At 43.5% G+C, this 23,326-nt stretch overlaps 1 protein-coding gene across 1 annotated transcript in view; it reads right to left on the reverse strand.

Annotated features, from left to right (window-relative positions):
• The window catches only part of LOC132870779 (NACHT, LRR and PYD domains-containing protein 12-like), a 165,524-nt gene that overhangs the window by 70,623 nt on the left and 71,575 nt on the right, over nt 1-23,326 (reverse strand). Inside the window, 3 exon segments of the mRNA XM_060904635.1 lie at nt 15,275-15,469; nt 18,454-20,214; nt 20,455-20,508. Coding sequence (XP_060760618.1) covers nt 15,275-15,469; nt 18,454-20,214; nt 20,455-20,508 — 2,010 coding nt within the window.

Below are 23,326 nucleotides of genomic sequence, written 5' to 3' on the forward strand. Positions count from 1 at the left end.
ACACATGTAAAAAGAAAATTTCCAGCATTTGATAAACTAGTTAAACATTGCTGAACAGTCTTAAAATAGTGTTCTATGAATATTTGAAATATTTCTTCTGCAAATAGTAAAGAAGAAAGTTGATTTGCTACCATCACTATGTAGGCTGTTGTGTGGTACAATAGCTAGCTATTATCTAGTGTGATATTTACCTGTATTTGAATTTAAAATTGTGGTCCAACCATTAAAATTATTTTGTATATATAGACCATATTATGTCTTGAATACTCACTGTTATTTTTCATTTATAACCTTGCAAAATGGGCTCAGAAAGCACCTCAGAGCACTGTATTTTCAAAAATTTTCTGGGGGTGATCCCCCAGACCCCTCTTGCGGGAGGGGGATACCCCCTCCCGCACCCTCCCCGCGCTCCGCGCACCTTGGGCTATAAGCCCAAGGCGCTGCTTCGCGCCTTGCCGGCGTTGCCGGCTCATTCGGCTGCTGCGCACCCTCAGCCTCCGGCTTCAGTAAGTTTTTTCAGTCAAAATGACTTCTGTCTGCTAACACCCATGGTTTCTTAATTTCTGCTTTAGATGCGCCGATTTCCAGAAAATTTGGCATTATAACTGTCAGACTTCAATCGTTGTTTGTTTGCTACAATGTTGATAGTTTGCCAAGAATGGCCTAAGATACAGCTCGGTAATATTCGGATTTCAGCGACAGTGCACAACATGCAAACACACCCGAGATGGAGCTTTACGGCATACTAATCATGAAAAACTACTACGGAAAGCTTATAGTGCCAAACCAAAAAACGTTTATATACTGGTGGGTAATTTGAAAGCTAAAAAAAACCCCCCAGAATATTGGCATTTTATTTTTGACGGAAATCCGTATTTCCGTCCAGGTACTAACACACATGAACTCATTAGGTCAATTGGCAATAGGTCATTAACATGACTGGGTATAAAAAGAGCATCTTGGAGTGGCAGCAGCTCTCAGAAGTAAAGATGGGAAGAGGATCACCAATCCCCCTAATTCTGCACCGACAAATAGTGGAGCAATATCAGAAAGGAGTTCGACAGTGTAAAATTGCAAAGAGTTTGAACATATCATTATCTACAGTGCATAATATCATCAAAAGATTCAGAGAATCTGGAAGAATCTGTGCGTAAGGGTCAAGGCCGGAAAACCATACTGGATGCCCATGATCTTCGGGCCCTTAGACGGCACTGCATCACATACAGGCATGCTTCTGTATTGGAAATCACAAAATGGGCTCAGGAATATTTCCAGAGAACATTATCTGTGAACACAATTCACCGTGCCATCCGCCATTGCCAGCTAAAACTCTATAGTTCAAAGAAGAAGCTGTATCTAAACATGATCCAGAAGCGCAGAAGGTCTTCTCTGGGCCAAGGCTCATTTAAAATGGACTGTGGCAAAGTGGAAAACTGTTCTGTGGTCAGACGAATCAAAATCTGAAGTTCGTTATGGAAATCAGGGACGCCGTGTCATTCGGACTAAAGAGGAGAAGGACGACCCAAGTTGTTATCAGCGCTCAGTTCAGAAGCCTGCATCTCTGATGGTATGGGGTTGCATTAGTGCGTGTGGCATGGGCAGCTTACACATCTGGAAAGACACCATCAATGCTGAAAGGTATATCCAGGTTCTAGAGCAACATATGCTCCCATCCAGACGTCTCTTTCAGGGAAGACCTTGCATTTTCCAACATGACAATGCCAAACTACATACTACATCAATTACAGCATCATGGCTGCGTAGAAGAAGGGTCCGGGTACTGAACTGGCCAGCCTGCAGTCCAGATCTTTCACCCATAGAAAACATTTGGCGCATCATAAAACGGAAGATACGACAAAAAAGACCTAAGACAGTTGAGCAACTAGAATCCTACATTAGACAAGAATGGGTTAACATTCCTATCCCTAAACTTGAGCAACTTGTCTCCTCAGTCCCCAGACGTTTACAGACTGTTGTAAAGAGAAAAGGGGATGTCTCACAGTGGTAAACATGGCCTTGTCTCAACTTTTTTGAGATGTGTTGTTGTCATGAAATTTAAAATCACCTAATTTTTCTCTTTAAATGATACATTTTCTCAGTTTAAACATTTGATATGTCATCTATGTTCTATTCTGAATAAAATATGGAATTTTGAAACTTCCACATCATTGCATTCCATTTTTACTTACAATTTGTACTTTGTCCCAACTTTTTTGGAATCAGGGTTGTACAACGCCAGTGACCTTACCTGAAGTCGGTCTTCCTCAGACGTCATCTTGAGTGGACAGTCCGTAAAAGTCGAGTGCAGAGCCCATCCCGCTGGAAATGCACAACATACCACAATTGTGCATTTCCAGTGGGATGGGCTCTGCACTCGGCACTCGACTTTTAAGGACTGTCAACTCAAGATGGCACTCCCAATAATGCGAAAATAGACCTAAAAAGCATTTCACTCCGGAGTATTCCTTTAAGCCTCTCCTTCACACACCTTCAGTGTGAAGTATCGTTCTGCGTTTACCCAGTCATACCAAGCCTTTCTTGTCTGCCTGCAGTTTCCTGAACCTTTGCTATTTTTACCCGTTTAACTCTTTAACCTGATCTCTACCATTCTGTTTGCCGATCGACCGACCCCTGCGTGCTTTCTGACTACGCTTCCTGTTTGCATCCCTACTCTCCCCTGCACTTACATCCGTGAGTGCCTGCAACCTGACAGGATACTTCGCCTCGTTATGGATGTAGCGGAGGAGGCGAAGCAAACAGCTTTATATACTCAGGGACACCTCTTAGCAGAACATCAGCAGATGCTTGCCGACCTCAATACCAGAATGGCACAGTTAACTGCTGTGATGTCACAGGCCCTCGTAACACGCTCTGATGCCTCTAACTCCTGTGCAGCTTTGCCCAACTCCTGAGAAATATGCCGGTGATGCCCTTAACTGTAGGGGATTTCTGCTTCAGTGCTCCTTGTACTTCGCTACCATGCCAAAGCTCTCTGACAAACGTAAGATTGCAAAGTTTCTCTCTTTTCTCACCGGGAAGGTGCTACAGTGGGCTAGCACAGTATGGAAGAGTGGAGAGGAGCATACCACCTCAAATGAGCGTTTTCTAGATCTATTCAAACGAGTGTTCGATCATGAACCTGAAGGGACAGAAGTCGGCGAAAGTCTACTCACCATCACCCAAGGGGCAAGAGGAGTAGCAGAGTACGCGCTGGATTTCCAAACTCTTGCAGCCGCTAGTGGATGGAATGAGCCGGCTCTGAAAGCAGTGTTTTTGCCAAGATCTTCGTCCCAAAATATTGAGTGAACTGGCCTGTAGAGATGAACATCTCACTTTAGACTCCCTCATAGACCTCGCTATTTGACTGGATCATCTACTTTCCAGCCGACCCTCTCTCAAGGAGGACACCAGCCCAGCTCAGACAGCTGATGCATTCACACACATGGAGGTTTCTCAAACTAGGCTGAAATGCTCTGAACGAGAGAGAAGGCGACGCAAGGGGCTATGCTTATATTGTGGGAGTTCCAACCATCATATAACACAGTGTCCAGTCCGCCCTACTCGCAACAACAACTCTGAGCCTGCTCCTGACGTGGTGAGTCCGGTGAGAAACTTTAACTCACAATCATTTAAAAAGTACCGGTGTTGAAACTGCCAGTCTTGACCCATATGTTATCTGTATTTGTTGACTCCGGGCTGGAGGGGAACTTCATTGACCATTCAATCATCCAGGAGTTCAACCTGTCAATATCCCCTCTGCAGACCTATAGGAGATGGTCTCGTCACAACTAGAACCACTCCAGTTCGCATCCAAGTAGGAGCTCTCCATTTTGAACTAATTTAACTTTTTGTGACGTCTACGCTTCACCATGACATCATCCTGGGTTACCCATGATTACAGCTCCATGACCCTCTGATATCTTGGCAAAACAAAGAAATCCTCCAATGGTCCCTACATGCTTTCTAAACTGTTTGTTGCGCCCCCCAGCTATGCATTTCGTCTACTTCTGTTGAAAGTCCTCAACCAGATTCACTGGACAATGTACCAGAATGTTATTCAGACCTGAAAGAAGTTTTTAATAAGGGTAAGGCTTGTGGCCTATCACCACATTGCCCTTACGATTGTGCCATTGATCTTCCAGGCACGTCACCTCCACGCAGCCAAATCTACCCGCTTTCCCTGAAGGAACAGGCTGCAATGGAGGAGTACATTTAGGAAGCGCTCAAACAGGGTTACATTCGTCCCTCCAAGTCACCTGCCTCCACAGGATTCTTCTTTGTGGATAAGAAGGGGGGAGGCCTTCAACCTTGTATAGACTTCAGAGGACTAAACCAAATGTCTGTAAAGTACCCATATCCACTTTCACTAGTTCCCTCTGCTTTAGAGCAACTACGGGCCGCAAAAATCTTCTTGAAGCTTGATCTGCGCAGTGCATACAACCTCATCAGAATCCAAAAGGGCAACGAATGGAAGACAGCTTTTAGCACCACCACCGACCAGTCTGAGTACCAGGTCATGCCATATGGCCTTTCTTCAGTACCAAGCATTTTCCAATGTCTCATAAATGACGTGCTCCGGGACATGCTGGGGAAGTTTGTAATCGCATACCTCGATGACATTCTGATCTACTCCCCTGATGAAGCAAGTCACCTGGAACACATCAGGTCAGTTCTGAAGCGTCTACTCAAGAATCACCTCTATCTTAAAAGTTGAGAAGTGTGAATTCCTTTTACAGTGGTGCTTGAAAGTTTGTGAACCCTTTAGAATTTTCTATATTTCTGCATAATTATGACCTAAAACATCATCAGATTTTCACACAAGTCCTAAAAGTAGATAAAGAGAACCCGGTTAAACAAATGAGACAAAAATATTATACTTGGTCATTTATTTATTGAGGAAAATGATCCAATATTACATATCTTTGAGTGGCAAAAGTATGTGAACCTCTAGGATTAGCAGTTAATTTGAAGGTGAAATTAGAGTCAGGTGTTTTCAATCAATGGGATGACGATCAGGTGTGAGTGGGCGCCCTGTTTTATTTAAAGAACAGGGATCTATCAAGGTCTGAACTTCACAACACATGTTTGTGGAAGTGTATCATGGCACGAACAAAGGAGATTTCTGAGGACCTCAGAAAAAGCGTTGTTGATGCTCATCAGGCTGGAAAAGGTTACAAAAGCATCTCTAAAGAGTTTGGACTCCACCAATCCACAGTCAGACAGATTGTGTACAAATGGAGGAAATTCAAGACCATTGTTACCCTCCCCAGGAGTGGTCGACCAACAAAGATCACTCCAAGAGCAAGGCGTGTAATAGTCGGCGAGGTCACAAAGGACCCCAGGGTAACTTCTAAGCAACTGAAGGCCTCTCTCACATTGGCTAATGTTAATGTTCATGAGTCCACCATCAGGAGAACACTGAACAACAATGGTGTGCATGGCAGGGCTGCAAGGAGAAAGCCACTGCTCGCCAAAAAGAACATTGCTGCTCGTCTGCGGTTTGCTAAAGATCATGTTGACAAGCCAGAAGGCTATTGGAAAAATGTTTTGTGGATGGATGAAACCAAAATAGAACTTTTTGGTTTAAATGAGAAGCGTTATGTTTGGAGAAAGGAAAACACTGCATTCCAGCATAAGAACCTTATCCCATCTGTGAAACATGGTGGCGGTAGTATCATGGTTTGGGCCCGTTTTGCTGCATCTGGGCCAGGACGGCTTGCTATCATTGATGGAACAATGAATTCTGAATTATACCAGCAAATTCTAAAGGAAAATGTCAGGACATCTGTCCATGAACTGAATCTCAAGAGAAGGTGGGTCATGCAGCAAGACAATGACCCGAAGCACACAAGTCGTTCTACCAAAGAATGGTTAAAGAAGTATAAAGTTAATGTTTTGGAATGGCCAAGTCAAAGTCCTGACCTTAATCCAATCGAAATGTGTGGAAGGACCTGAAGTGAGCAGTTCATGTGAGGAAACCCACCAACATCCCAGAGTTGAAGCTGTTCTGTACGGAGGAATGGGCTAAAATTCCTCCAAGCCGGTGTGCAGGACTGATCAATAGTTACCGGAAACGTTTAGCTGCAGGTATTGCTGCACAAGGGGGTCACACCAGATACTGAAAGCAAAGGTTCACATACTTTTGCCACTCACAGATATGTAATATTGGATTATTTTCCTCAATAAATAAATGACCAAGTATAATATTTTTGTCTCATTTGTTTAACTGGGCTCTCTTTATCTACTTTTAGGACTTGTGTGAAAATCTGATGATGTTTTAGGTCATATTTATGCAGAAATATAGAGAATTCTAAAGGGTTCACAAACTTTCAAGCACCACTGTACGTCAGATTTCATTTCTGGGTTACGTCATTGGTGCAGAAGGAGTCAGCATGGATTCCTCCAAGGTGTCTGCAGTCATGTCTTGGCCTGTACCCACGTCTGTGAAGGAGCTTCAATGTTTTCTAGGTTTCGCTAACTTCTACTGACGCTTTATCAGCGGTTTCAGCACCATCGCGGCTCCCTTAACCGTCCTGCTAAAGAAAGGTCCTAAACGTCTTCTCTGGAACCCTGCAGCTGAGGAAGCTTTCGACCGACTCAAGACTGCGTTCACCTCAGCCCCCATCCTGCAGCATCCTGACCCAACCAAGCCCAAGAATAACTTCTTTGGGAGGTTTGAGGCACTAAATAACACTCCTGCTGTTCCCCATCAAGATAAAAAGGCAGCAGAGGTGCAGGGGATTCTGAGGAGAGTCAACACATGAAAGGCCCCGGGCCCCGATAATATTCCTGGTCGGGTGCTCAGGGAATGTGCAGACCAGCTGGCTCATGTTCTAACGGACATCTTCAACACCTCACTGGATCAAGCCAAAGTCCCATCATGTTTCAAGACTACCACCATCATCCCAGTGCCAAAAAAACCCTCACATCACTCAATGACTACCGGCCTGTCGCACTCACTCCCATTATGATGAAGTGCTTTGAGAGGCTGGTAAAGGAGTACATCACTTCCAGGCTCCCTCCCACATTCGACCCCTTCCAGTTTGCCTACCGGCCAAACCGCTCCACTGAAGACGCAATCTCCTCCACTCTTCACCTGAGCCTTGCACACCTGGAGGAGAACAACACTCATGTGCGAATGCTGTTCCTGGACTTCAGTTCAGCGTTTAATACCATCATTCCACAGCATCTGGTGAACAAACTGGGTCCCCTGGGTTTCAGCACCCCCCTGTGCAACTGGCTGCTGGACTTCCTCACTGAAAGACCACAGTCAGTGTGGGTCAGAAAGTATTGTACTTCTTCCCACTCCTTTTTCGAACAATGTGCGGTGTTTTGTAATGTCTTACCTCTTTATGTTATTTTTATTTTTTTTTAATTTCTCATTTTCTTTCTTTTGTATGTACAAATAGTTACATACATTTTTTTTTATACATGTTCGAAATAAAAAAATAAAATAAAAACACCTCCAGTGTCGTCACCCTCAGCACAGGCTCCTCTCAGGGCTGTGTCCTGAGCCCTCTGCTGTTCACTCTGATGACAAACAACTGTGTCCCCAGGGCTACCAGCAACCACATTGTGAAGTTTGTGGACGACACAACAGCGGTGGGCCTCATCAGGGACAATAACGACCTGGCCTATAGAGAGGAGGTGGAGTAGCTGGTGGGCTGGTGCAGGGAAAATAACCTGATCCTGAACGTGGACAAAACTAAAGAGATCATTGTTGACTTCAGGAAAAACCAACCCAGCCACGCGCCACTTCCCATCAACAAGACGGCCGTGGAGGTGGTCAATAGCACCAAATTCCTGGGGGTGCACATCACAGACAACATCACCTGGTCTGTGAATACTGCGTCACTGGTCAAGAAGGCACAGCAACATCTGCACTTCCTGTGTAGGATGAGGAGAGCCCACCTGCCCCCGCCCATCCTCACTACATTCTACAGAAGCACCATACAGAGCATTCTAACCAGCTGCATCTCTGTGTGGTGTGGAGGCTGCAGTGCCTCTGACTGGAAGAATGTGAGGAGAGTGATGAGGACAGCAGAGAAAATCATTGGGACTTCTCTTCCCTTCATTCAGGACATTGCACCAAGGCGTTGCATGTCTCAAACCAGAAACATCATCAGTGACCCCTCACACCCTCATTATGGACTGTTCTCGCCTCTGGAAAGAGGATCCGCAGCATTAGGTGCAGGACCACCAGGTTCTGTAACAGCATTTTCCCCCAGGTCACCAGACAGCTGAACTCCAAACCCAAACTCTAAACTTCTATTTATAACTTGAACATTCCAAATTCCACAGGTCACTTTATACCAGGGGTCGGCAACCTTTTTGCCATGTAGTGCCAATTAGAAATTTTCTTGTTAGTGTGCCATTCAAATGGGTGTTGTTAACGATGTGTAATTAGACACCACACGTTTTAGACGGATATGGATATTTAATGCATTGAGCAAATGTAAAACACCATTGCACTTGTCATTAACCTCACACACTTTAACCAAATTGCACTTGTTTTATGCCATTAACCTCACACACAAGGTTTAAGAACAGCCTCTCTCCCCCCCATTAGATAACAACATTGCAAGCAGCTTATACAAATTCACAAAATAACATCCAAAATCTTTCAGTAGGTAACAGGCCCAAGTTATTCACAATAAAGACGTAGCAGCCTAATGGAAATGGAACTGATGAATAATAAAACTGCAGAAAAAAAAATTAAATAATGAGTGTCAGAGAACATTGACAAGTAGCCTACATAAAGTGGCTTAACAATAAAATGCAAATTTGAAGTAGCCTTGTTACAAAATAAATGTTTTGCCCATCAGTCAATGTGACCATTGGCCCTGCTTCCCCTTACTTAGCTCCGAGATGTGGGGATGGTAATTGGTCACTTTGAGTTGGACGCATGATTCCGAATGGCCCGTTGTCAGACGACTTCGGGAGGGGCAAAGTACATTCTTTATGTGCGAAAATATCTGTTCACACAGATATGTTGATCAGAACACTGACAATAAAGCCAGTGCGATATTGCGAAGACAGTTGAACTTTTCGGGTAAAGATGCCCAGCAGGGTTCATTGGCTTTAAACAGCAGAGCTCCTCTCTCACAGTCACATCACAATATCTTGCCATCACTGCCAAACGTGCCACATCATTCACATCTATACTTTCGTCAAGCGCAATGCTAAATACCGCTGCATCTTTTATGCCAGTTGTTTGCTGCACCCTTACGTTTTCTGCCATTTCACCAATTCGTCGCTCAACAGTTCTGGCTGATACGGGCATGTCTTTTATTCTTGATTTTATTGTCTCTTTATTTGGCAGCCCCTCAAAAAGACTAATGGAGAGAAAGGCCTCCTTAATGTATTCACCGTCTGTGAATGGCTTTCCATGTTTAGCTATGCAGTGAGAAATTATATAGCTAGCTTCAATGGCATTGTTTTTAGCTGAGGCAAAGACTTTTAAAGTGTGGGCTTGCTTCCCATATCTGCACACTGCGCGTGAGATTGATTCGTCCCTATCTGCCTGATCTTTGAAAGTCTTTTTGTGCTTTGCCTTGAAATGACGTTTAACACTGGATGTTCGACACACAACACTTTCAAAACACAACGTGCACACAGCACGGTCCCTCTGAGAAATGAACCCATATTCTTTGGTCCATGAGGAGAGGAAAGCCCGAACTGTCGGCTTCTTTGCCATCTTAGTGCAACTGCTGCATCAAGTGGGCCCATCTTGTGAGAAATATGGGGAGGGTGCAGTGTTGCCAGACTGGGCGGTTTTAAGTGCATTTTGGCGGGTTTTGAACATATTTTGGGCTGGAAAACATCAGCAGTATCTGGCAACACTGGGAGGGGGGCGCTATATTGTTGTGTAGTCATGCTAAAAGAGCAGGCTCGCCATGCAACAGCCAATGACAGTTCAAGATGACGTTTGAACATTTTTAATGTGTTGAATAATTAGGTTTGTGTATCATCGTCAGTGTGCCACTGGAAATTCCTCGGCGTGCCAGTTGTGGTACGCGTGCCTAGGGTTGCCGACTCCTGCTTTATACTATTCCACTTTATAATATTTTTGCTGCTGCATAATTTAATACACTTCATATTTAATTCTGTGCTGAGCCAAATTGCAACGAAATTTCGTTCGGTGTACAATTGCTGCATACTGAATGACAAAGGTTGTCTAAGTCTTTCACAGTCGAGATAGATGCCTCAGAGACTGGAGTGGGAGGGGTGCTATCCCAGTGCTTCAGTGAGAAATCAAAGCTTCACCCTGTGGCTTTCTTTTCTCAGACGCTCTCGTCAGCTGAGAGGAACTATGACATCAGGAATCATGAACTACTAGCCATTAAGCTTGCCCTTGAGGAATGGAGACACTGGTTAAGGGGGAGCTACACACCTCTTCGTGATACTAACTGACTACAAAACCTTAAGAGTATCTCAAGAAGGCAAAGAGACTGAACCCACATCAGGCCCGATGAGCTCTCTTCTTTACGAGGTTCGATTTCACGATCGCCTTCGGTCCTGGGCAAAAGAACACTAAGGCTGGTGCTCTGTCCTGAACTTTCAGTCCAGCACTGCGTAACCCAGAACCTCATTCCGTTCTTGCACCAGAATGCTTCGTTCAGTCAATCACTTGGGAATTGGATAAGGAGATAAGAGCCTCCCAACCCCAAAGGTGCCCAGAGGACTGCCCACCTGACATGCTATACGTCCCCAAACCACTTTGAAGTAAACTCATCATATGGGCACATACATCTCCTGCCACAGGTCACCATAGTAGTCAAAGAACTTTCCAAATGCTAAGGAGTAAGTACTGGTGGGAGAGGATGTGGACCAAAATTAACCACTTCATTGCTTCCTGCTCCAAATGTGCCCAGGCAAGTTTCCATGAACTCCGCCCTCTGGTAAGTTGTGTCCCCTCCCTGTACCTCAAAGACCATGGTCCCACCTGGCCACTGACTTCATCACAGACCTACCACCATCTCAGGGTAACACAGCCATCATGGTTACTGTGGACCGATTTTCAAAGGCTCTGAGGACTTATTCCCTTACCAGGCATTCCTACTGCGTTTCACACAGCAGAACTGCCATTTCAAAATGTATTCAGGTACTTTTGTATCCCTAAGGATATAGTCAGCAACCGTGGTCCCCAGTTCACATCATGGCTATGGACTTGTTTCATGGAGCGTCTTGGATATCATCCAGTAAGCCTCACATCTGGATATCATCCACAGTCTAACGGCCAGGTGGAACAGGCCAACCAGGAAACTGGTTGTTTTTTGAGAATGTTCTGCATGAGGAATCAGGGGAACTGGTCTCGTTTCATCCCGTGGGCTGAGTATGCACAAAATTCACTCAAGCACTCAACTACACAGTTAACACCTTTCCAGTGCATACTCGGCTACCAACCACCCTTGTTCCTATGGGATGACTCACCAGCACAGGTACAGGCAGTGGAGGACTGGTTCCTACCACTAACTAGGTTTTACTTTGGGGTGTATACAGTACTTTCATTTCACATGTTCTGTCAGTAATGGTATTGTGAGTTGAAACTCTAACCGAACTACAACCATGGCTTCCCAGGATTACAACGCCCAAAGTTCACACTGCCCCCTGTCTCCCTCTTAAGTTCAGCTGACTATCGTTAACTGTTATTCAGCAGTGCTACTTAAGCTTCTCTCTCACACACCTTCAGTGCAAAATATTGTTCTGAGTTTACCCAGTTATACCAAGACTTTGTCTGCCTGCTTGCAGTTTCCTGAACCTTTGCTATGCTTACCCATTTAACTCTTTAGTCTACTCTCTACCATTCTGTTTGCCAATCGACCGACCCCTGCCTGCTTTCTGACTACACGTTTCCTTACTGATTTGACGACACTTCCTGTTTGCATCCCCGTTCTCCCCTGCACTTACATCCGTGAATGCCTGCAATCTGATAAATATGATGAGAAAATCATGGAAACCCTATATTTAATTGAAAACAGTACAAAGACAGCATATGACAAATGTTGAAACTGATAAATCTTACTGTTTTTTTTTTTTTTTAAATATATGCTCATTTTGATATTGATGCCAGCAACACATTTCAAAAACGTTGGGATGGGAGAATGTTTACCACTGTGTTGCATCACCTCTCCTAGAAGACCAATTGTTGTAGTTCTGAAAGAGAAATGTCCCATTCTTGTCCGATACAAGATTTCAACTGCTCAACAGTCCAGTTTCTCCTTTGTCATATTTCTCAATTCATAATGCACCAAATGTTTTCAGTGGGAGATTGGTCTGGAGTGCAGGCAGGCCAGTTTAGCACCCGGATTCTTTACTACTGAGCTATGCAATTGTAATATGTGCAGAATGTTTTTTGTTTACATTTCGCACAGCATCCCAATATTTTTGAAACAGGGTTGCATTTAATAATACTTTATGTAAAAGTAATTGAGGCAAAATGATCACTTAATGATTAATATATTTGTTCTGCATGTTGTACATTTACACAAAATTGTTAATTGAAAAACAACAATATATACAACTACAACCCCAATTCCAAAACTAGAACTGTGAGTAAACCCACTATAGAATACCCCTGCTTACGAGGCTGTCCTCATATTATTGCCATATGCAAGGGAACAAGTCAAATTATCTCCCCTTTGAAACATCGGACCAGGATTATTTTCCTTCATACACATCTTCAGGTGGTATACTGCAAATGTGTAAAGTTTCATATCAAAACCATTTAGGAGGAGTTGCGCTTACAAGACACATGGACAGACGGACAAACAAAAAAAAAAAAGTTGGGACATTGCGTAGACCGCAAATAAAAACAGAATGTGATAAGTTGCAAATCATGGAAACCCTATGTTTCATTGAAAATAGTACAAAGACAACATATCAAATGTTGAAACTGATACATTTTATTGTTTTTGGAAAAATATATGCTCATTCTGAATTTGATGTCAGCAACACATTTCAAAAAAGTTGGGACAGGGGCATGTTGAGAAGAAAGAAAGCACAACTTTATTCATCACACAATTGTGAAATTTCCTCTCTGCATTTAACCCATCTGAAGCAGTGAACACACACATACCCAGAGCAGTGGGAAGCCATACTAACAGTGCCTGGGGAGCAGTTGGGAGTTAGGTGCCTTGCTCAAGGGCACCTTAGCCCAAGGCCGTCCCATATTAACCTAAGAGCATGTCTTTGGACTGTGGGGGAAACCCACGCAGACTCGGGGAGAACATGCAAACTCTACACAGAAAGGCCCTCGCTGGCCGCTGGGTCCGAACCCAGAACCTTCTTGCTGTGAGGCGACCACGCTAACCACTACACCACCGTTTACCACTGTGTTGCATCACCTCTACTTTTAGCTACACTCTGTAAACATTTGGGAACTGAGGAAACCAATTGCTGTAGTTTTCAAAGAGAAATGTTGTCCCATTCTTGCCTGATCTACAATTTCAGTTGCTCAACAGTTCAGGGTCTCCTTTGTCATATTTCACGCTTCATAATGTGCCAAATGTTTTAAAAGGGAGACAGGTCTGGACTGCAGGCAAGCTAGTTTAACACCCGGACTCTTACTACGGAGCCATGCAGTTTTAAAGGAACAGTCCACCGTACTTCCATAATGAAATATGCTCTTATCTGAATTGAGACGAGCTGCTCCGTACCTCTCCGAGCTTTGCGCGACCTCCCAGTCAGTCAGATGCAGTCAGACACGCTGTCACTCCTGTTAGCAATGTAGCTAGGCTCAGCATGGCCAATGGTATTTTTTGGGCGTATCTTCTGCGCGCTTCGACAGCGCATTGATACGGAGCTCAGATATCAATGCGCTGCCGAAGCGCGCAGAAGGTGTTAGTACGCCTGTCATTATAGTGCGCACTTTCCATAGCATAGAAAATCGCTACGTTTCAATTTGTGTAACTGAACTTGTTTCATATCACTGGTCATATAAACCTATGTAAACAGGAAAAACGCGGAAGAGTTTGGTCGCATCTAACTACAGCCCCCAAAAATACCATTGGCCATGCTGAGCCTAGCTACATTGCTAACAGGAGTGACAGCGCGTCTGACTGCGTCTGACTGACTGGGAGGTCGCGCAAAGCTCGGAGAGGTACGGAGCAGCTCATCTCAATTCAGATAAGAGCATATTTCATTATGGAAGTACGGTGGACTGTTCCTTTAATATGTGCAGAAAGCGGTTTGGCATTATCTTGCTGAAAGAAGGAAGGCCTTCCCTGAAAAAGATTTTGTCTGGATGGCAGCATATTGCTCTGAAACGTGTATACATCATTCAGCATTAATGATGCCTTCCCAGATGTACAAGCTCCCCATGTCATGTGCACTAATGCACCATCACAGACACTGGCTTTTGAACTGTGCACTGATAAGCCGGATGGTCCCTCTTTTCTTTAGCCTGGAGGACGTGGTGTCCATGATTTCTAAAAAGAATTTCTCCTTTTGATTCGTCAGACCTCAGGACAATTTTCCACTTTGCCTCAGTCCAAAGAGCTCGGGCCCAGACAAGGTGCTGGTGTTTCTGGATATTGTTTATATCTGGTTTTAACTTGCATTTATGGATGCAGTAATGAACTCTTTTCAAAGACAATGGTTTTCTGAAGTGTTCCTGAGCCCATACAGTGATTTCCACTACAGACACGTGTCTGCTTTTAATGCAGGGTTGCCTGAGGGCCTGAAGATCACAGGCATCCAATGTCAGTTTTCAGCCTCGTCTCTTGCATACAGAGATTCCCCCAGATTCTCTGAATCTTTTAATGATATTCTGTACCACAGATGAGATGATCCCCAAATTTTTTGCAGTGTTACATTGAGGAATGCTATTATTAAACTGTTGCACTGTTTGCTCACAGTCTTTCACAGAGCAGTGAACCCCTCCCCATGTTTACTTCTGAGAGACTCCGCCTCTCTGGGATGCTCTTTTTATATGTTACTGACCTGTTACCAATTAACCTAATTAGTTTTTTTTTTAGCATTACACAACTTTTTGAGCCTTTTGTCACCCCGTCCCAACTTTTCTGAAACGTGTTGCTGACAGCAAATTCAAAATGAGCATCTATTTTTCAAAAAACGATAAAATTTCTCAGTTTCAACATTTGATATGTTGTGTTTGTACCATTTTCAATGAAATATAGGGTTCCCCAAGATTTGCAAATCTTCAACATTCTGTTTTTATTTATAGTTACACACCGTCCCAACTTTTTTGGAATTGGGGTTGTATTAACTGCTGCCTTTAGTGAGTTATTGTGACTCTAAGAGATGATCTTACCTCAGTATCTTCACTTTACAGTGAGGATTCTCCAGTACAGCACAGAGACGCGTTACTCCGGAGTCTCCTAGTTTATTCCCAGACAGATCCAGTGTACTCACAGTCAGATGCAGTTCTCTCAGACTGGAGGTTTCTGAGTTGAGCACTGAGATCAGAGCTGTTCCACTTCTCCATTTAATTGCATCACAACTGATACTGAAATAAATAAATAATACATAATGAACTAACACTAGTTCAAATGATCAAACAGGTCCTCAAAGCTTTCACAGCACCATTTCATTTTCATAAATGACAAAAGTTCAAACATCAGGTAGCCAATACACTTAAATGCTGCAACAGTAATTCACAGTTAACGCTGGTCGGATTTGAGTTTTCTGCTGCATGTGCATTTGCTTGTGCATGATATAAACGCGGAACACAAAATATGCACACCAAATAGGGAAATGAGAGTCTGATCTAAAATAGTTCTAACACAAGGAATGAAAATAGTTTCAAAATTCACATTTAGATGAAAAAGGAAGAGTTATATTTATCTGAACAGCTAAGACATTTGATTTGTTCAGTCATTAGTGAGCACCTGAAACTTCTGCCTAGTGCTGAAGTTGTTTTATGGAGCTACTTATGATTAGCTAGTTGGCTAACAGCGTCTTTTGTGTGCGTGATGCCGGGTGCTCTTCATTTGTTCCTGGTGCCAGCGATTTGCATACTGGACATGTTCTTCTGCTTACACTCTGTGCGTTTCATCTTCCTGTCTGACTTCCCCTGTGTGTGGTGCAAAGACCTCTCCGAGAAAAGTAGAGTGAAATTTGAGACAGAGGTGTTTAAGAGATAAATAAATAAATCAAAGAGCTACAGCATGAAAAAGAATAAAAGCTGTCAGAAGGTCAAAGCAACATCCATCCATTCATTATCTGTAACCGCTTATCCTGTGCAGGGTCATGGGCAAGCTGGAGCCTATCCCAGCTGACTATAGGCGAGAGGCAGGGTACACACACACACACACACACACACACACACACACACACACACACACACACACACACACGCACTATAAAATCCAGTTTGATTATTTGCATTCATTTTTCAGTGCTCCAAACTGCAAATATTTAGGTCACATTTTGCAACTATTCTGGAGACAGTGCAACTAAATTTCATCACTAAGCCTGCACTGTGCCTTGCAAATATGCCCCTATTTTATTTTTTAAATCAGTATTGTATATCATGTGAAAAACCAGGATGGAGCAAGAACTGGATGCGTGTGTGCGCGCGCAAGACAGTGTGTGTGATTAACGTGACGAGTTAACAGTACATTTCCACTGCAGTGAATTTTGTTTCGCTCTCATTCAGGTTGTATGGGGATGAAATTCACTCTGGTTGGGCAAAATCTGTCTGGTCAGTGAACAACCAGAAGTGGTGTTGTGTGATGGTGTTGCAAGGCAACTTCGTGAAAACAATCAGCTGTCAAAAGCAGAAACTACAGTAAAAAAGTAATATAGATATTTAAGCAGTGCCTAAAAGTGAAGCTCCTGATGATTGTATGAGCAAAATATTTGCAAGGGCACAAAATCTGATTAGAATAACATTATGGCATATGAACCATCAAATTGTGTAGTGTCGTTTATTTCACATCAGTAGATTGCTGCATTGTCTTGTGACAGTGATCTCAATAATGAGATACTCATCGCAGTTACGAATCCATATTTATTCCTTTCTTTGACACAGCATGCCATGCACCAGAAACAACACCACAACATTTATTATGGTGTGACTCTGCTGGGTGGCTGATTGCAGTGTTAAATAAATGTTAAGTTCAGCAACTGTGTGTGATGTTTGTCATCATTATTATTAAATTGTTGTCATATTTAAATGTGTTGTAATATTGCATTTTAAATCACATGCAAAAAAAAAATCACATGCAAAAAACATTACATATCCAACATGTTAAAAGCAGACGGCCTTTCGATTTCATAAAATCGGTGAAATTTAGTTCCCTCTGAAATTTGGTCATTGTGATATGTTTATTTCTGTAATACCTCACAAAAAAACAGGCCATTGTGTGGCTGGGAAGTTATTTAATTTGAGGGGATTCCTGAGCAAATAATGTGCATGAAAATCACTCGCTTGCACAGTCAAGCAGACAGAGGAAGTCCGTGTGCGCATGCGCAGGTTTACCTTTGAGCGTGCACTGACAGTTCCATCATTCTGTCACTAAACGAACAGCTGATCACACCGAGGTGCTCACTGACCACCGATATTTATTAGTTTGGTCCTGTGTTTCCTTTCCTTCACAACATGACGTCTTTTCTTCTCGCTTTCCGTTACTGTAGTCGGTCTTTCACGTTTCATTCGCACGCTTACATCCTCCGTTTTTCTCTCCCGTTTCAAATTTGTATCCCACAATGTCTTGAGCGAACAGGTAAAGCCCACCACGTGATGCATGACGTAGTATCTTGAATTGGGTCATGGTGAAGCAAGAAAAAACAGCAGAGAATTTAGGGCCAAGTGGCCTTAAATTCATTAATTTTAAGAATTAATTCATTCATTAAATGTTCTATTTATTTAAAAAAAAAAAACAAGCCTAATAAAATTGGAAGTCTGTGATTCAAATTCAGCAGCTTTTGGTCCACTAAACAAAAATAATTGAGCGTCAGGGAAAATTATTTTTATGACCTAAACTTGAAAAATCTGAAAGGCAGTACAGCTTTAAATTATCATCTCCACCCATCAACTGTGTAAATTATTTATACCGTCGATGTGTCCGCTAGGTTGTTTGCATGGAGTTGTCAAACCACTGCTGGATATTATGTTGACTTCACGGAGGCAAGCGAAACTGACAAATTCACAACTTCATGCAAATGAAAACCATATGAGAACCAATCAGTTCAGCATGTGATATTTTTGCATTTTTGGCACATGACATTCTCAAGACACGGGAGAAACAAACAAAAAAAAACCTTCTGACCAAGATGGCAGAGGCTAAAAGCTACCGGTAGCATGAAAACGTGTTGCACTGAATGTTGATTTAAGTGGTGCGCCTAAATTTTGTGCTGGTGCTCCTAAAATGTTCTCTGTATCACCTTATGCTCAGAACATCCCAAAGTGTACATATGTTGAAGTGCTTTCAGTTTCTTTCTAACCAACAGTGGAACAGTAGAACAGTTATATTCAGCTTTACTTACATTGCTTTTCTCGATGCTGCAATCACAGGCATCACCTGCACAAGAACCCACTCTGGTATCTTCTCTGTACTGGTATATTTACTCAGGTCAAACTCCTCCAGCTCCTGTGCTGAAGTCAGTAACACAAACACCAGAGCAGACCACTGGGAAGGAGAGAGTTCACTTTGTTTTCCAGATTTCAGGTAGCGCTGGAGTTCCTCCACGAGAGAACTGTCACCCAGCTCATTCAGGCAGTGGAACAGATTGATGGATTTTTCTGCAGGAAGCTTTTCATTGATCTTCTCCTTAATGCACTGAACTGTTTCTTGTTTGCTCTGGGAGCTACTTCCTGTCTGTGTTACCATGGCATGTAAGAGTTTCTGATTGGACTCCAGTGAGAGACCCAGAAGAAAGCGGAGGAACAGATCCAGATGTCCAGTCTGACTTTTTAAGGCCTGATCTACAGCACTCCTGTGTACATCTGAAACTGTCTGAACGGACCGACTCTGATCAAGAACATTTCTCTTTTCCTTCATGAAGGTCAGATGCACATACAGAGCTGCCAGATGCTCCTGAACGCTCAGATGAACAAAGCAGTAGACTTTACTCTGGTGAAGCCCAACCTCCTCTCTGAAGATCTGCGTACACACACCTGAGTACACTGCTGCTTCTGTCACATCAATGCCACACTCTCTCAGGTCTTCCTCATAGAAGATCAGGTTGCCTTTCTTCAGCTGCTGAAAAGCCAGTTTTCCCAGTTTGAGAAGCATTTCTTCATCACTCTCCTGCTTCTTTGAGTACTTTTCTCTGATGATGTTTGTCTGAATGATGAGGAAGTGTGTGTACATTTGAGTCAGAGTCTTGGGGATCTCTCCACTCTCTGCTTCACCCAACATTCTCTCTAGAACAGTGGCTGAAATCCAGCAGAAGACTGGGATGTGGCACATGATGTAGAAGCTTCTTAATGACTTCAGGTGTGTGAGGATGTTCTCAGCCAGGCTCTGATCACTGATCCTCTTTCTGAAGTACTCCTCCTTCTTTGGGTCACTGAACCCTCGTACCTCTGTGACTCGGTGGACGTACTCAGAGGGGATTTGATCAGCTGCAGCTGGTCGGGAGGTGATCCAGATGAGAGCAGAGGGAAGCAGATTCCCTTTGATCAGGTTTATCAGTAGCACATGCACAGCTGCTGATTCAGTTACATCACACACACTCACTGTGTTCTGGAAATCCAGAGGGAAACGACACTCGTCCAATCCATCAAAAACAAACAGAACCTTTCCCAACCTGGACATTTCTGTTTCTTTTGTTTCCTTAAAACAGACATGAAGGAGCTCCATTAGACTCAGTTTCTGGTCCTTCATCAGATTCAGCTCTCTAAAAGGAAGTGGAAATATGAAGTGGACGTCCTGATTTGCTTTCCCTTCAGCCCAGTCCACAATGAACTTCTGCACAGAGACTGTTTTTCCGATACCAGCCACTCCCTTTGTCAGTACAGTTCTGATGGGTTCGTCTTCTTCAGATAAGGGCTTAAAGAGGTCATTGCATTTGATTGGTGTTTCCTCTGTTGATTTTCTCCTGGACTTTGCCTCGATCTGTCTCACCTCATGCTCTTTACTGACGTCTCCACTGTCTCCCTCGGTGATGCAGAGTTCTATGTAGATCTCATTCAGGAGCGCTCGGTTGTCCTGTTTTATCATCACTTCATTTAAACACTGAAACTTCAGATTTAATTTGAGCTTTTTCTGGACCTCATTTCCAGCAGCAGATTCTGGGGCGTGTCTGTGTGACAGGGTGAAGTAGGAAGACATGGTGAGACATGGGCTCCAATTATTACAGTTTAAGATCACATTTTTTTCTGACTGGTTAAAACAGATCGTTCTTTATGGTGTTCTCACTGTGCATTTGTTTTATTCTCCTGTACGTTTTCTATAATCTAATCAGTCTATATGAAACAACAGCAGAGAGGTTTATAATACCAGTGCGTCAGTGTCACAGTCATGATGTTGGTTTTGATCTTACCCCGTATCTGTGATGATGATCTTTTCTCTTCGGTCACCTGCCATCTGTAGAACACTGGGAACAAAAATTGTTGCTGTTCATGAGAAACACTAATACTACAATCTATAGCCCTAATTTTACTACAGTAATTCTTTGAGTGCATCAACATGTAAAGAGCACAGTGCTAAATACATGACAAAAAATATTATGGAACTGGATAAAAAAAATCTCTGCCCCAGGTTTGAGTTTTAATTAATTTAATAGTTTTAATCTGAGTTTTATTTAATTTAAATTTCCTTCCCACAAGGTCATTAGGGATGTAACAGAATATCACTACTTCATGCAGAATGAACAGATAACGGCCCTCATTTATCATTCGAGCATAGAAAAGAGCACCGGTCCGAGTGCAGAAATCATCGTACAACAGGGTTCACGTGTGACTCATGAAATGTTCGGATCTCACCAATCAAAATGCAAGTATGATCGAGCGTGTATGAATGCAGTGGCTGAAAACCATCATTTAAATATCAGGACCCTAAATATTCTTGGTTTATTGGCCACGCCCCCAGACTTTAGTGCATGGTGAGGCATAATACGGCCAAGAACAGAAACTTCTCCGCTCTCGAAATAGAAGCTCCAAGTCCAACTGAACAAATTATTTCTATTTGGCAGCCAGAAAAGTAGCATCACAGGACATCAGAAAAACACAGCATGGAAAGAAATCACTGCTGCGGTCAACTCCCAAGGCATCCAAGGTTGTGGTGTGCCAACACAGGGTTGGAGGACACAGGCTGCAGTTGCCTGGCTCTGTGGGACTCTAGGCCTGTTTTTGGTGATGAGTTTGAGCTCTGACCGTATTTTGTCACCGACATGTAAAGATTTGCAATATAAGCTATTATACACAGTATAAAGGCTATGAGTATCACAGATCTCATCTCATCTCATTATCTCTAGCCGCTTTATCCTTCTACAGGGTCGCAGGCAAGCTGGAGCCTATCCCAGCTGACTACGGGCGAAAGGCGGGGTACACCCTGGACAAGTCGCCAGGTCATCACAGGGCTGACACATAGACACAGACAACCATTCACACTCACATTCACACCTACGGTCAATTTAGGGTCACCAGTTAACCTAACCTGCATGTCTTTGGACTGTGGGGGAAACCGGAGCACCCGGAGGAAACCCACGCGGACACGGGGAGAACATGCAAACTCCACACAGAAAGGCCCTCGCCGGCCCCGGGGCTCGAACCCAGGACCTTCTTGCTGTGAGGCGACAGCGCTAACCACTACACCACCGTGCCGCCCAGTATCACAGATGTATAATTTAAATATTCAAGCATCAGCTGGAGCACAGCTGTCGATGGCAATGCGAGTTAATAGCCACTCCTTACTCTCCATAAAAAAAAAAAATTCCCTTTAGTTACAAAAAGCCCTGTTGCATGTTAGGGACCTGTTGGGGACCTGTAGAGGTCTTCTAACAGAGCCGAGATTTGATAATGGACTAAGCTTGTTTAAACAGGTGACTGAATAAATATCTAAAATTGCAAATCAGTTAGCCTACCTATTGCATTTAAAGCTAGACGGCCTTTCGATTTCATAAAATCGGTGAAATTTAGTTCCCTCTGAAATCTGGTCATTGTGATATGTTTATTTCTGTAATAATCTCACAAATATCAGGCCATTCTGTGGCTGGGAGGTTACTTAATTTGAGGGGATTCCCGAGCAAACAATGTGTATGAAATCACTCACTTCGCGCATTCAAGCAGACAGAGGAAGTCCGTCTGTGCATGCACAGGTTTACCTTTGACCGTGCACTGACAGTCAGTGCGTTTACATGCACATAGAAAAAATCGAATTTCTGCCGTTGCTCGACTGAAATCGAAGTTCTAAATGCCATGGAAACACCTTAGCTAGGCTGAAATTGAACCGAACTTGATTTCTCGTAATCGAGCTACACAACCTAGATTATGCGATTTTTGCCGAGGTACTTAGTGCATGTAAACCCTATCGAGCTACGTAGTCGAGCTACTTACTTCAGCACTGCCCCTTCCGGAAGACGAGACCACAAGCGGGAAACACAACAGCCTCAGTTGGGGGGGGGGGGGGGGGACAGCCTCGGTCGGCATGACACTTCACCTTAGCCGCCCACTTTATTATGAACCCTTCTGTTCGTACATACAAACTACAAACACTCTTCTTGTGAACACGGAACTGATAACTTTGTTTATACTCTTGAATAGCTCTTCTTCATGACGACAACCAGAAGTGTACCAAAACGATGGGGCGTGTAGCGCTACCTGTGGCTCGGGTGCACAATGTACCTCACACAATAGCTCGATTTCCTTGTGTGCATGTAGGATTGGATTTCTCTGGCACCCCTGCTGGGACCCTTTGCTCGATTACCGACAGCAGCTCGATTTGGATGTGCATGTAAACGTACTGAGTGACATTATTCAGTCGCGAAACGAGCAGCTGATCACACGGAGGTGCTCAATGACCACTGATATTTATTAGTTTGGTCCTGCGTTTCCTTTCCTTCACAACATAACGTCTTTTCTTGTCGCTTTCCATTACTGCAGTCAAGCTTTCATATTTCACTCACACATCTATCATTTTAACAGTGTGTACACTTCATATCCACTGTATGTCGTTTTAATATTCTTTCTGAGCTCTACCTCTTCTTACACACTCGGTGGCAGCACCAGAGACAGTCACCCACAGAGCACAGAGTTATAGAGTGGAAACCTCACTGCCTCAGAGCATGCTTACTTCACAGTACAGAAAGTTAAGCTAATCACAAGGAAGTGTTGTGGCACATAGACAAACACCAGGACCACACCGCGTGAACTTGGAAAAAAATTACACTGAAACAGCCTGTAGACCATTACTGC

Source organism: Neoarius graeffei, chromosome 22, assembly GCF_027579695.1.
Source record: "Neoarius graeffei isolate fNeoGra1 chromosome 22, fNeoGra1.pri, whole genome shotgun sequence".
Classification (NCBI taxonomy): Eukaryota; Metazoa; Chordata; class Actinopteri; order Siluriformes; family Ariidae; genus Neoarius; species Neoarius graeffei.